At 36.2% G+C, this 11,919-nt stretch overlaps 3 protein-coding genes across 6 annotated transcripts; 1 reads left to right on the top strand and 2 right to left on the bottom strand.

The window, feature by feature from the left end:
* Positions 1–316: 316 nt before the first annotated feature.
* Positions 317–3,314, bottom strand: LOC116918031. Its single transcript, XM_032923688.2, has 6 exons — positions 3,099–3,314; positions 2,544–3,044; positions 2,280–2,450; positions 1,043–1,176; positions 879–985; positions 317–814 (listed from the first exon to the last, which is right to left on the bottom strand). Exons 1-4 carry the CDS (start codon positions 3,282–3,284, stop codon positions 1,165–1,167), a joined length of 870 nt encoding a protein of 289 aa, XP_032779579.2. The 5' UTR covers positions 3,285–3,314; the 3' UTR covers positions 317–814; positions 879–985; positions 1,043–1,164.
* A 408-nt stretch (positions 3,315–3,722) lies between these two features.
* Positions 3,723–6,386, bottom strand: LOC116916011. Of its 4 annotated transcripts, none has more exons than XM_045174244.1 (8): positions 6,249–6,386; positions 6,050–6,182; positions 5,697–5,936; positions 4,903–5,636; positions 4,529–4,703; positions 4,305–4,466; positions 4,099–4,241; positions 3,723–4,021 (listed from the first exon to the last, which is right to left on the bottom strand). In XM_045174244.1, the coding sequence occupies exons 1-6, from the start codon at positions 6,264–6,266 to the stop codon at positions 4,315–4,317; spliced, it is 1,452 nt and encodes a 483-aa protein (XP_045030179.1). In that variant the 5' UTR covers positions 6,267–6,386; the 3' UTR covers positions 3,723–4,021; positions 4,099–4,241; positions 4,305–4,314. The 4 variants fall into 4 exon arrangements, with proteins under 4 accessions (XP_045030179.1, XP_045030180.1, XP_045030181.1 ...); XM_045174245.1 differs by having other exon boundaries at positions 4,118–4,241; XM_045174246.1 differs by having other exon boundaries at positions 4,305–4,463.
* A 183-nt stretch (positions 6,387–6,569) lies between these two features.
* Positions 6,570–9,176, top strand: LOC116916569. The gene is made up of 3 exons (XM_032921829.2): positions 6,570–6,681; positions 6,772–6,892; positions 6,966–9,176. Exons 2-3 carry the CDS (start codon positions 6,772–6,774, stop codon positions 9,116–9,118), a joined length of 2,274 nt encoding a protein of 757 aa, XP_032777720.2. The 5' UTR covers positions 6,570–6,681; the 3' UTR covers positions 9,119–9,176.
* The last annotated feature ends 2,743 nt before the right edge of the window (positions 9,177–11,919 follow it).

The raw sequence follows: 11,919 nt of genomic DNA, 5'->3' as shown, positions 1-11,919 counted from the left end.
TAGGTGAATTGGTGTGTACACAGTAAAAAGTTTTCTGTACACTTAAGCCCACTAGCTAGTGGGCTTCGTGAAAGTCCCCACCTATAAGTGTGTGTGTACACTAATAAGTGTACTGGTACACCTATGGGTACACTAAAAATTAAGTGTGTATATCCACTTAGGTGTTTAGTGGGCTTAAGTGTACAGAAATATGTACACTTATTTATGGTAATAAGTGGGCAAATAGGTGTGTTATAAGTGTGAGACTATAAGTGTATACCAAATAATTGAAATGAAATTTTTTTTTGAGTGACAAAAAATCATTGTTACACAAGAGTGAGTTTGAAAATATTTATTACAAACAAGAAGCACACAAAATCTCCATCGAGAATTACATAACATTATGAAATACTTTAAGTAAAACTCGGGTAAAGTTTGATGAATGTTTCAAACGTCCTCAAAAGCAACTATGCTAAACATCACCAACAGCACCAGACATATTTTTTGAAGCGATATCGTCAAGCACATTGGCGAAATCTTGATTTGAAGAAGAAATGGTATAACAGTCTCCTCCTAAAAATACCTGATACACAAATTGCTCAAAAAAAAGAAAAAATTTATCCAGGTATGTTGGATATTCAAGCCTGAAAATCCAAAAGGATGCGAACAAAATATTAAAAGCCCTCCGGCAGTCTGGGCCAAGTGGAATAACAGTTTGGTCCTCAACTAAGTTAAAGAACAAAGGATGCTCAAAAGATCCTAAAATAATAAGGTAGGGCTGTTTGTGGTGGACAGCATCCTTTCCTTTCACAGCCTCTGAAATCGAAGCGTTTTGCTGCAAAAGAAAGCAAAAACCATTAATTACAAAGAATCGTTAAGTAAATCAGTTTTCACTTTACCTTCACGAAGTGAAACATCCGATCTAGTTTTGATTCAAATGATGCTTTTTTTATTTTGTAGACGGACGGCATCAACTTCAAACACAAAGCTAGTGATCTCAGACAATCTGAAAAAAAACGTAATGTATAGGTTAACTAATTGCGAAAATTTTTTTTTTCATTACCATCAGCTGAATTGGGAACATCTATTTTTTGCCTTTTAGCCAACAACGTCAGGGAAGTAGAAAAACGTTTAAGGAAGCGCATTTGTAATGAATAATGCGTGTCCGGATATTTACGATGAAAGTCAAGAAAGAATCTGTTGACGGAAAAAGAATATGCGATTATGTTGTACGTACAGTATCTTGCACAAAAAGGTGAACACCGATTTATTTTGAAAAAGCCATGTGTGGGTAGAAAATATTAATAGTTTACCTTTTAAAGAAGAGGTAGGGCGGTTTTGGCGCAAAATCATCATAACCCCCTTATGATGATTTTTTTGTTGGGTAATGTCAGTCCAGACACTTTTTTTTGCCCTAGGTATTAAATGTCTGGAAAAGTATAGACTCGGTAGACTCCCCTACCCCCCGGCTAAGTAGAACAATTTTTGCAATACAAAATAGTCTTTCCATTACTCGTTATTGTCATTACCGGGTCGGGTAATCGGGTAGCATATGGAAACACAAAATTATTTTTATCAGTATGCTAGCTATTAATTAAAACATTGTTAGGGGCTTATCAGATACGTTTCCGTCGGCGACGCGGGAGTTCCGCGTTCAAAGCTTGTTTGCGTTAATAGTATTCAGAGCAAATCTAACTTATTAATAAAATTAAATAAAATTTTGATGAGATATATAATATTTAAAATTTTAAAAATAGTATTTATATGCGATTAATGATTATTTAATTCGCAAACAATTACACTACTTTCATGAACGCAATACTTTTGTAATCAGTTGTATCATCCTAGTCTAGAACGCGGATCTCCCGCGTTGCCGACGGAAACGTATCCAACAAGCCACTAACAATTTTCTAACTAATAGCTAGCATACTGATAAAAATAATTTTGTGTTTCCATATGCTACCCGATTACCCGACCCGATAATGACAATAATGAGTAATGGAAAGACTATTTTGTATTGCAAAAATTTTTCTACTTAGCCGGGGGGTAGGGGAGTCTACCGAGTCTACACTTTTCCAGACATTTAATACCTAGGGCAAAAAAAAAGGTGTCTGGACTGACATTACCCAACCCCCCTTATAATGATTTTGCGCCAAAACCGCCCTACCTCTCCTTAAAAAGGTAAACTGTCAATATTTTCTACCCACAGATGGCTTTTTCAAAACAAATCGGTGTTCACCTTTTTGTGCAGGATACTGTACAATGACATCATTAACTAGAATATTTATAAAGATAATTACCAGCGATCCTTCTTCAACATCAATAAACCGGGGATATTCCAAAAGAATTTCACTCGCTGACGTAAATCTAAATGTGCTCTCTCTATCACGGAATTCGAACGTCTTTTCCATGTATTCATGAATTTTTCCTCTGGTGGTTACAGAATAAACATTAACCTTTAACCATTCAACCTATAAAGTTAGGAGAAAAAGACAAGCGGATTACATAAAAGCATTTACTATATACATATTTACATGAAGCATTATATATAAAAAAAAGAATACCATTGACTTCATTACGTCCTCATCGAACTCAGCAGCAGCAGGCAGTTTACGTAAGGGTACATTACCCTTTGTCAGTTTTGTTGTTTTCTTCTTTTTATCAGGCATTTTTTCGGAATCCATTGTTTTTGACAATCCATTTGGTTTCCTCTTCCTTATTTCAATTTTTCTTCTTATTTCTTTTAATCTATTTTCAATGTACCCACCAGCTACTGGATGGTAAAATACATCGTGATTCAAATTCAATTTGCCACTGTCATCTGTAACTTTGGTGGCCAGGCAGGGAAAACTATTTACAATAGCATCCGCATACAGGTTCTTTGTTTCCGTAGATGGAAAATGTTTCAGTGGGTCCACTTCCACCATTCGCATACAGACAATGTTGACAAGTTCAATCCGTTCTTCATGTGTAATGTAATCCTCATTTCTTGCTATGTACTTGGCAACAATTACACTTCCTTTTTCTGTCGATTTTAAGATTTCTATCACATTAACTTCCTGTATCTGGTTAAGAAAATTATTACATGTTATTAGAAGCAGTATTTTCATGATTCATACCTTTTCAGTTGTATCCTGTTCGTAACTTGTACAAGCACTAGTAGAAGGTTCTTCTAAACTTTTACCACCACCCATACTTCCAGTTTCGTTATCCTTATTTACAACTTGTTTGTTTACACTTTCGTCGTCACGTAAAGTCTCCAACAACTTTCTTAATTTGGCAGCTGGGCCAATTTTGAAGCCCATGCTAGCAACTTCTGCGTTATTGAGCAAAAGTAATGACTCTCCATCGATTTCATTCCCTAGTAATAAAAAAATAAATAAAAACAGAATTAGAATAACTATTTTCATGTGAAAAGATTTTATAATTTATACCTTTCCCCTGGTAGCACACTGATATCCATAGGATGTCCGTTACCCATCCGACTCGTCCGACTCGGACGTCCGAGCCGACTGCCATAGGATGGGCGCTGGACATCCTAATGTCGCGCCGTACGACGTCGGAATTGGGACATCCTTTGGACGTCATGAAAAATTGTCCATAGGACATCCAAACATCGACATCCAATAGCCATCACCAAATAGACGTCGTCTGGACTTCTTGTTTTGATCCCTATCCCGTCGCAATTGGACTTAATTTGTACTTGCATAGCCCTTTAAATAAAATTCACGAAACCGTATACCCTCGATTAAATGTTTGTATTTCAATTATACGCAACAAATCCACAATAAATCGGTAGAATACGCGCATGGACTTAAACTCAAGAAGCGTTTCCTTAAATTGCAGATGTATGACGTAAGAAGATTTTGTGTTGATCGTTGATAGTATTGGCAACTACTTCTCGATGAATGTCGCCTCCTCTTTGATGAAAAACTCAACTACCTCTTCTAATCCTTCAGTTTCTTCGGGATCAACGTTGTTGCGCAATTCAATACGACATAGACGTTGAACATCATATTCCTCTTGAATATGGAATCCGAGACTGAATAAATCAAAGTAAAATAAAAGTAAATTAAATAAACAGTAACATTATAGATACAAATTATTTAAGATAATTACTCGAGAACCAAAAAGACACCTGGAAGGAGGCATTAAATGCAACTTGAGCAAGGCCAGGTACTTGAACTTTTCTTGGTTGATTGTTTTCATGGACAGTTAATTTGGAAAGGTGTACAAGCTGATTCTCTTCTACACCAATGACCCTTTGAAAAAAAAAATTTAAATAATTATTAATTAACCATCTATAGAAGTGAACAAAAACTTACTTGGGTCGCGTTACTCATCATTGCTGTCAGAACCAGGCTCCTGTGGGACAATTCCCGTCTTATTCCGTACAGTTTCTGCAGCATGCTTCACAGCATTACGGTTCTCCTTCATAAGTGCATTGTCTGTAACTTGAGCAAACTCTTTCGCATGGCGAATTCCTGCTGTAAAATCAATAAGTTAATAACAAGTTCTAAAAGCAAACATAACTTATTTAAATACATACTAAAAATTGCTTCAGTAACTTTCATTCCCTGTAACTTATGCTTTTGGGGTTTGTCCTTTCTTTTTTTTCCACTCCAGTTTACGACGGCTCGAACTTCAAGTGAAAGGACCCTCTCCCAGGCACGTTTTACAGCATCAGCAAGGGTTTCGCCACCAATTTGTTTAACCATCCTTACCTTAAGTTTAAACAAAAACATAAATTTGTGTCATATTTACCACCAAAAAATTGAAATACAAATATACAACGCAAGTCGTATAGGTAAACACTATTAAGTAATGTTGAATTAATTTTGAAATAAGAATAAAATTGCATAGACCAATAAAAAAATCTTAAGATAACTAAAGAAAAGTAAATAAATATATAAGTTTTTTTACCAATTTTAAATATTGATCAGCATTTGTCTCCAAAAGTTTTTCATAGGCAACAAGGTCATCGCGGGTCTTTAATGGCAATTCAGACATATCCACTAAAGTAGACTGATCATTTTCCATAACTGATTGCGATAAATTATTATTGGATTTGGCAATCAGCATATCCATTTTTGCTTCCAACTGAGCCGTTTTTTCCAAGTTTTGACACAGGAAACGCAATACTCTATGTTTGAACGTTGCCTCCTTGTCGTTTGAATCATTAGACTGTGGCTGAGATGGCAATTGAATCTGCTGAGATTGTCTCAATGGAAGTGATAGATGCTCCATATTTGTAGGTAATCGCCGGTTAACATGTGCTAGTGGAGATGTACGATGAGCAGGTGACAATGATGGTGAATGAGACAACACGCCCGTTGGTAAGGCATTTCGGTTATCCGGAAGCAATTGCGTATATGACGTAGCGAGTACACGGGCAGCATCAGCAACAGTACTGTTTACCGGAAGCAATGGTATGATTGATCTATCAGGTACAGAGGGAGCAGCAGCGGCAGTGTTATTGTAGCTTGACAGATTTAAGGTATTGCTATCATCAGCTTCCATTTCGCCTTGGGTTGGAGATCCATTCAATGAATTAATAACTTGACTTTCTTGCTCGTCTGGATATTGTGTAGATGTGAGAAAGCCACTGGTAGCAAATTGGCTTTGTGAATCTTGCAAGTTGTTGTTAGACTGTAACACTAGAAATAAGAAAAAATAATGTAACAATGTTGTAGCTCAATAGAGATAAAGTTTCTTACATGACTTAGTGAAGCTCGCAGCAAAATTTCTAGGGACAGGTGGAAGAGTTACAGTGTTGTTCTCGGTGTCACTGATGTTATCTTCTTCACTCGCTGAATCTTCAGCTGGTGAGTAGACTTGACGTGGCCTTTTTTTCCTTTTACCCCTTCCATACATATTGTCATCAGCCTCAGAGGCAGTATTCAGGTCAGAAAACTCTACCGCTCTTGGTAAACATCTCCTAGCTTCTTTGAAGGATTCTGAAAAAAGATTTGTTAACAAATCTGACTTCACATGAAAATAAACATTACTTTACCAAATTCTCCTCTGTAACTACACTTGTAATGAGTCTAAGAACGTTCTGGTTGCTTACGTTTGGACGCAGCAATATCTCCACCCGTATTAGGGTAGTAGCAAGAGTCATCGAAGAACCAAAAGTCTGGTATGATGGCAACATATTGACCCTCTTGGGTAATTAAATTGACAATGTAAAATTTCCCATTATTCTGATAAAGGAAGAAGAATATGAATAGTACACAAAAATTAAGATAAACATTATTATAATTACATACAATAGTATTAGAAGCCATTTTGCCTAATAAATAAGGAAATCAAATAAAGAATCGGAGACCAACAAAACTAAAATCCAACGACGTGGTCAATGGCGACTGAAAAATGGCGTTGACGTTGAATCTGCCCCAATGATCGATTGTCATTTTCATGTTGCCAGATTAATTTTAAAATTCAAACTTATCCCCAATTGATGTAATTATCTCAAATATTATACGAGAAATACGATAATTAAACAAAAAAATTAATGAAATATTTTTTATATTACAGCTTCGATTTCAAAATTTAAATTACATAATCATTAAATCATATAGCCTACTCGAAAATAATACATGACTTTGCAACGTCGTCTGTTGAAGACGTCAATTCATTATGTGCAGAAGATAAATTCCAGATGTGAACAGATTTCTGACAGTAAATACTAAATTTAAAAAGGTAACAAAATTTAAAATATAGCCTCATTATACCATCATGACGGTTCCTATTAATACAATTTAAAGAGTGTAACAATTTTCAATTAACTAGATGAGCAAGAAAGATGATACAAATGAGAAACTAGGAATAATCCATGCAAGAAAGAAGAAAATAGTTGTTGGTGTTCGTCAGCAACAACGACGAATAAAATTTGCCGTTAAAGAAATGGAAGGTATGTTCTCTGCTGAATAAATGCTATGAGTAATTTTACTTAATTACATTTTCTCTTTTATATTATCTACCAGAACAACTGTTTCAAGATTGTCGAGCACTGCCACAATCTGCTACTTATGATTCCAACATCAGTGATTTAGATCGTGTTGTTGTCCAACCTTGTTTGGAGTATCCTGCAGATGAATCAACCATGGAAGACAATGCGAATGCTGTTGACGAAACAAATAATGCTGCTAGTCCTGAAAATGTGTCATCTTCTGATTACGCTGAGGCAACAGATGACAATTGGTGTAGTGACACAGATTCTTACATTGAACTGTATGACAACTATGACAACAAAAGGGAAAGCTGTGAATACGAACAAGATTCTGTCAATGATGCCACGCTTGACGATGAAGACACTTTTGATGTAGAAGACGACTCATTGGAAAAAGAAAAAAGAAAAGAAGCTGTGACAAAGAGTTCTATAGCAGAATGGGTGATTGAATGCAACATTCCAAGATTTCACGTCAGCAACCTCCTCCGAAGACTGAAATTAGACTGCGGCCTATCATTTCTACCACTGGATAGCCGAACTCTTCTTAAAACTATGAGGAATAAGCCCAACGTCCGAGTCGTACCTCCTGGACAGTATGCCCATTTTGGTCTAGTTAATGGCTTACTTAGTTTGTTGTCCTACCATAAAATCGATAACACGGTAACAAAAATTAAAATCGTGTTACACATTGATGGAATCCCTATAGCAAAAAGTAGCGGTAGCCAGTTTTGGCCCATTCTTTGCTCGATTTATGGCTATGACAAAGTTATCATCATCGGAATATATCATGGATTCAAGAAGCCTGAAGACGTGAATCTGTTCATTTTAGAGCTCGTTGAAGAAGCCAAAGTCGTTCTTAAAGATGGATTGAAATATGGCGGTCGAGTACTTGAAGTGGAAATAGCAGCTCTCGTGTGTGATGCTCCAGCAAGGTGTTTGGTTACAAGTGTTGTTTCACACAACGCATACTATGGCTGTCACAAATGTGAAACGAAAGGTGTCTGGATACGAAGCTCTGTGCTAAGCAACTATGGAGGTCGGGTGACATATCCCAATGTAAATGATCGTCTACGTACTGATGAATCCTTCCGTACGCGCTCGCAGTCATGCCATCACAAAAACGGGAGATCAATAATTGAAGAATTGCCCTTTGATATTGTTAAAAAGGTACCTGTAGACTACATGCACAATGTCTGCATTGGTGCTGAAAAAAAATTACTCTGCACCTGGATATCTGGAAAAATGGATGGAACAAGACTAACAAAAGAACAAGTGATCTCAGTTTCTAATTTTCTAGTCTACATAAAAAGATACGTTCCTGTTGAATTTCCAAGAAAAACTAGAACTCTAGACGATTTCCCACACTTAAAGGCTACTGAGCACCGAAATCATTTACTTTACTTCCTTCCCGTCGCTCTTCAAGGAGTCCTTCGCCAAGATATGTATAACCATTACATGTTATTTCACGTGTCCATCAAGATACTAACAAACACGCACAACAGTCGAACCTACGCTAGCTATGCAGAGATTCTTCTAAAAAAATTCGTACAGGATTGCGTTCAATTTTATGGCCGAAAATTTATCAGCTATAACATCCACAACTTGATCCATCTTCCAAGTGATGTTCAAGAAATTGGCTGCCTTGATAGCTACAGTGCGTTCCCATTTGAAAACAAGCTTCAATCGATCAAGAACTTAATAAGAACAAGCGCAAATCCTCTATCACAAATGATAAGGCGTGTAAAGGAGATAGAAGAAATTGCGACTGATGTTTATGCTCCAGTGTTATCAAAAGAGGTAGTGTGTTCACATGTACATTCAAATGGACCAATTCTTCCTGATTTCAGAGGTGTTCAATTCAAGAATATGAAGTTCCAAAATTGGGAAATCGGAGTAAAACGTCCTAATCACTGTGTTTTCTTAAAAGACGGAAGTGTAGCTTTGATAAAGAATATTCTGAAAAGTATGGACGGTAAAATTTCGATTCTTGCCAAAAAATATTTGATCCAAGATTGTCTTTTCGTTTCTCCTATTCCTTCAAGGGATTTCCAAGAAATCGTAGTGTCTGAATTACATTCTGATTACCAACTTCATGATGTATATTTCATCGCATGTAAAGCTATCCGATTTCCGATTACCAATCCAAAAAACGGAAAATATTATGTGGCCCCACTCCTCATGTCATAGTTGTACATTAGAGTCTAATGATAGGTCCCTCTTCTGTAATAAACAATTTATGAATTGGTATCGCTTTTTTAATTATGAACGTAAAAAAATTTCTAAGCCGAGTCCAGTAGTTAACTGATTATTATGTACTGCGTGATTATTTTAAGCCAAAAGGAGAGGTTAAATTTCATAAGTTCTCGTCGTCATTGTTCATCCAATGGATACATTTATAGGGACGTCTAACAGACGTAAATTTTGTCTATCCATAGGATGGACGATAAAGGTCAGATTTGGGATCTCAAAATGTATGTAGCAGCGGATCGAATCCGTACATCCAGAGGACATCCAAAAGAAGATAGCCTAAAGCCATCGTAAAAGGGTCATCCAAAGGAAGTCTTTTCTACGTCATAGACGGGACGGAACTAAATAGGATATCTCGACGTCCATAGGATGACCGATGGATGGGAGTGTGCTACCAGGGTCAATATCCCAGTAACGTTCTCGTCAAACCCTTTCGTTTTTTAAAATTCTTCTACCTCCGTTACAATCCACAGTTTAATTTCTTCACAACGTCGAGACATTTTTTTAGCAATTGGAATTAGTATGATTTTAGTATTTCGGAGATTCAATGTTGCAGGGATTTGGCGGAATAATGAAAATCTTTGGACAATTAACAAAAATAAAGAGTTAGAAACTAAATTATGTAACGAGGAGCTACGTAATTGTTCGAATCATTAGAACAATTTAAAAGCAAATCAAGTGGTTCTACTGATGCGCAGGATGTGATATTTAAAACCATATTTTGATTTGTTAGTCTTTCTTCGATAAGGTATGAATGGTAATGGGACTCATAAGACACCGTTTTCAAAATGGATATATAGTTGAAGGAAAATTTTTGAATCATTTTGATCATTTTGGACAATTACATTTCTAATGATGCCAAATTTTGGGAGACCAGAATGCGTCTCGTAAGTTTTTTCGTAACAATTATCCCTCCAGGCCGGTATTTTAAACCACGAAATTTAACCCATTTAAAGACTGAAATCTTTAAAGAAGGATCTAAGTTAAGATCCTCATTTAGAGAGAGCGGAAGCATTTCAGTAAGATCAGCAAGCGATATACTTGATTTTCCAGATTTAACTGGTCCAAAAATTGATTTTGTACACATCGCATCATTTGCAACCAAATTAAGACAATTTAAACGTTGAACATGGCAAGCTATGGACTTTGAAATATTAATAAAGTTGCCGATGAATTGAGCTCTGCGTTTCATAACGTAATGAAACGCTTCAAACCGCATACACCAATACCGAATGGGTGGCCCATGCAGTTTGATCATTTCTGGATAGTGCGTCAGATGGTGGAGTTTGTTAATTGGTTGCACATCAGGAAACAACAGGTTAAATTTTTCAAAAAATTCAGAGATCATGTCCTTCAACATGTGACAATGGGCAATCGTAATCTCAGGAGCAAATATTATATCACAAATGGATAGAAGCAATAGAAGGAAACGAAAATGTGGATCGTCTTTGGGAATTTTATCACCGAACATGAGAGGAAAGTTTCTGAATAGGCAAAGATTTTGCGCAGTACGTTGTTTTGTGCTATAATTCCCTCTTTCTCTTAAATTCGCATCGGTGAATTTGGGGCTTGGCTTATTCGCGGCATCATATTGTCCATAATGAAAAGACCTAATTCTTTGATTAATGAACTCAGCAGTGAGTCCATATTCCTTTTTATTTATGGACCACTCCTGTAAACATAATTTTAAGGCAAATGGAATAACTCCTTCAGGAATGTCGTGCATTGAATCAAGAATAAAATTTTCTCCGATGTGAAAATATCTGCTTTCATTTAAGGGACACGCTCCCTTAATACCCGTACTTGGATCTCCGTTCTGAAGGTTTCCTGTAACAAATTGCACTTGTTCGTCAATTGACTTCCTAGTTCTTAGTACAACATTATCTGTCGTGGCATAATTTCTGATATCAGGTCTTTTAATGTCACATAATCGACAGAACGATGTAGCCGACGGACTCATGAAACCACCGATTTCATGAGCCCCTTTCATATCAGCACAAAGAGTCACTATAGTTCCATGTACTCGAAAACCAGGACGATGTTTTATGTCGAGAAGCATTCCCTCTTCACTTTCCAAAACTTTGATTTCCTTCATGAATTCTTCAATCACGAAATCAAATCCATATACTTTCAAATGATTTGTTTTTACAATTGCAAAAGGGAAAATGTTTTTCAGACTGGATTTATCGAGGGGAGGAATATTTAGTATCATGTAGCTAAAATTTCCGATTTCGTGGATTTTCACTTTACTGCCTAGTGGATTAGTTAATTCAACATCATAAAAAAAAATTGAAATCTAACAGCAAATGGCAATTTTTTCAAAAAAGGGTGTTCAGCAAAATGAGAACTATCCCTCAGGCATCGTATGAAGCCGTCTGTCGATTTCTTTTCCGAAAAAAATGTTGTAAAAAAATCGTTATTGGAAAACAAAGCGGTCAATGTTTGTCTTACATTGATATACTGAAACGTACAATTCATTTGCTTCGGCAAATAAACACCATTTACATTTCTAACATGTCGTTCCTCACTGGCAATATATAATTCTTCAGCTGCAACGTAATTTAAATATTTAGAGAAAAATCTTTTTCTTTTAAAGGTAGTGCATAACGTATCTAAAGAATCAACTATTTCCTTTGTACTACAAGCCTCGCAATTAATTAAAGCACCCAATAAACTTTCAGTAAGAAAATTTATCGCTGCTTCACTAACATTGAATTTTGCAGAGAGTTTAAGCAGTATTT

Source organism: Daphnia magna, linkage group LG5, assembly GCF_020631705.1.
Source record: "Daphnia magna isolate NIES linkage group LG5, ASM2063170v1.1, whole genome shotgun sequence".
Classification (NCBI taxonomy): domain Eukaryota; kingdom Metazoa; phylum Arthropoda; class Branchiopoda; order Diplostraca; family Daphniidae; genus Daphnia; species Daphnia magna.
This window is presented reverse-complemented; position numbering and strand designations above follow the sequence as displayed.

Excerpts from the sequence above, each read along its gene's own strand:
- LOC116916569 (XM_032921829.2), top strand. The coding sequence starts at position 6,772 with ATGAGCAAGAAAGATGATACAAATGAGAAACTAGGAATAATCCATGCA. Across the intron at positions 6,893-6,965 it reads TGCCGTTAAAGAAATGGAAG|AACAACTGTTTCAAGATTGT; the intron begins GTATGTTCTCTG and ends ATTATCTACCAG.
- LOC116916011 (XM_045174244.1), bottom strand. Across the intron at positions 5,937-6,049 it reads AGATATTGCTGCGTCCAAAC|AATCCTTCAAAGAAGCTAGG; the intron begins GTAAGCAACCAG and ends ATCTTTTTTCAG. Across the intron at positions 4,467-4,528 it reads AGTTACTGAAGCAATTTTTA|CAGGAATTCGCCATGCGAAA; the intron begins GTATGTATTTAA and ends TTGATTTTACAG.
- LOC116918031 (XM_032923688.2), bottom strand. The coding sequence starts at position 3,284 with ATGGGCTTCAAAATTGGCCCAGCTGCCAAATTAAGAAAGTTGTTGGAG. Across the intron at positions 3,045-3,098 it reads AACAGGATACAACTGAAAAG|ATACAGGAAGTTAATGTGAT; the intron begins GTATGAATCATG and ends TTTCTTAACCAG. Across the intron at positions 2,451-2,543 it reads AGGACGTAATGAAGTCAATG|GTTGAATGGTTAAAGGTTAA; the intron begins GTATTCTTTTTT and ends CTAACTTTATAG.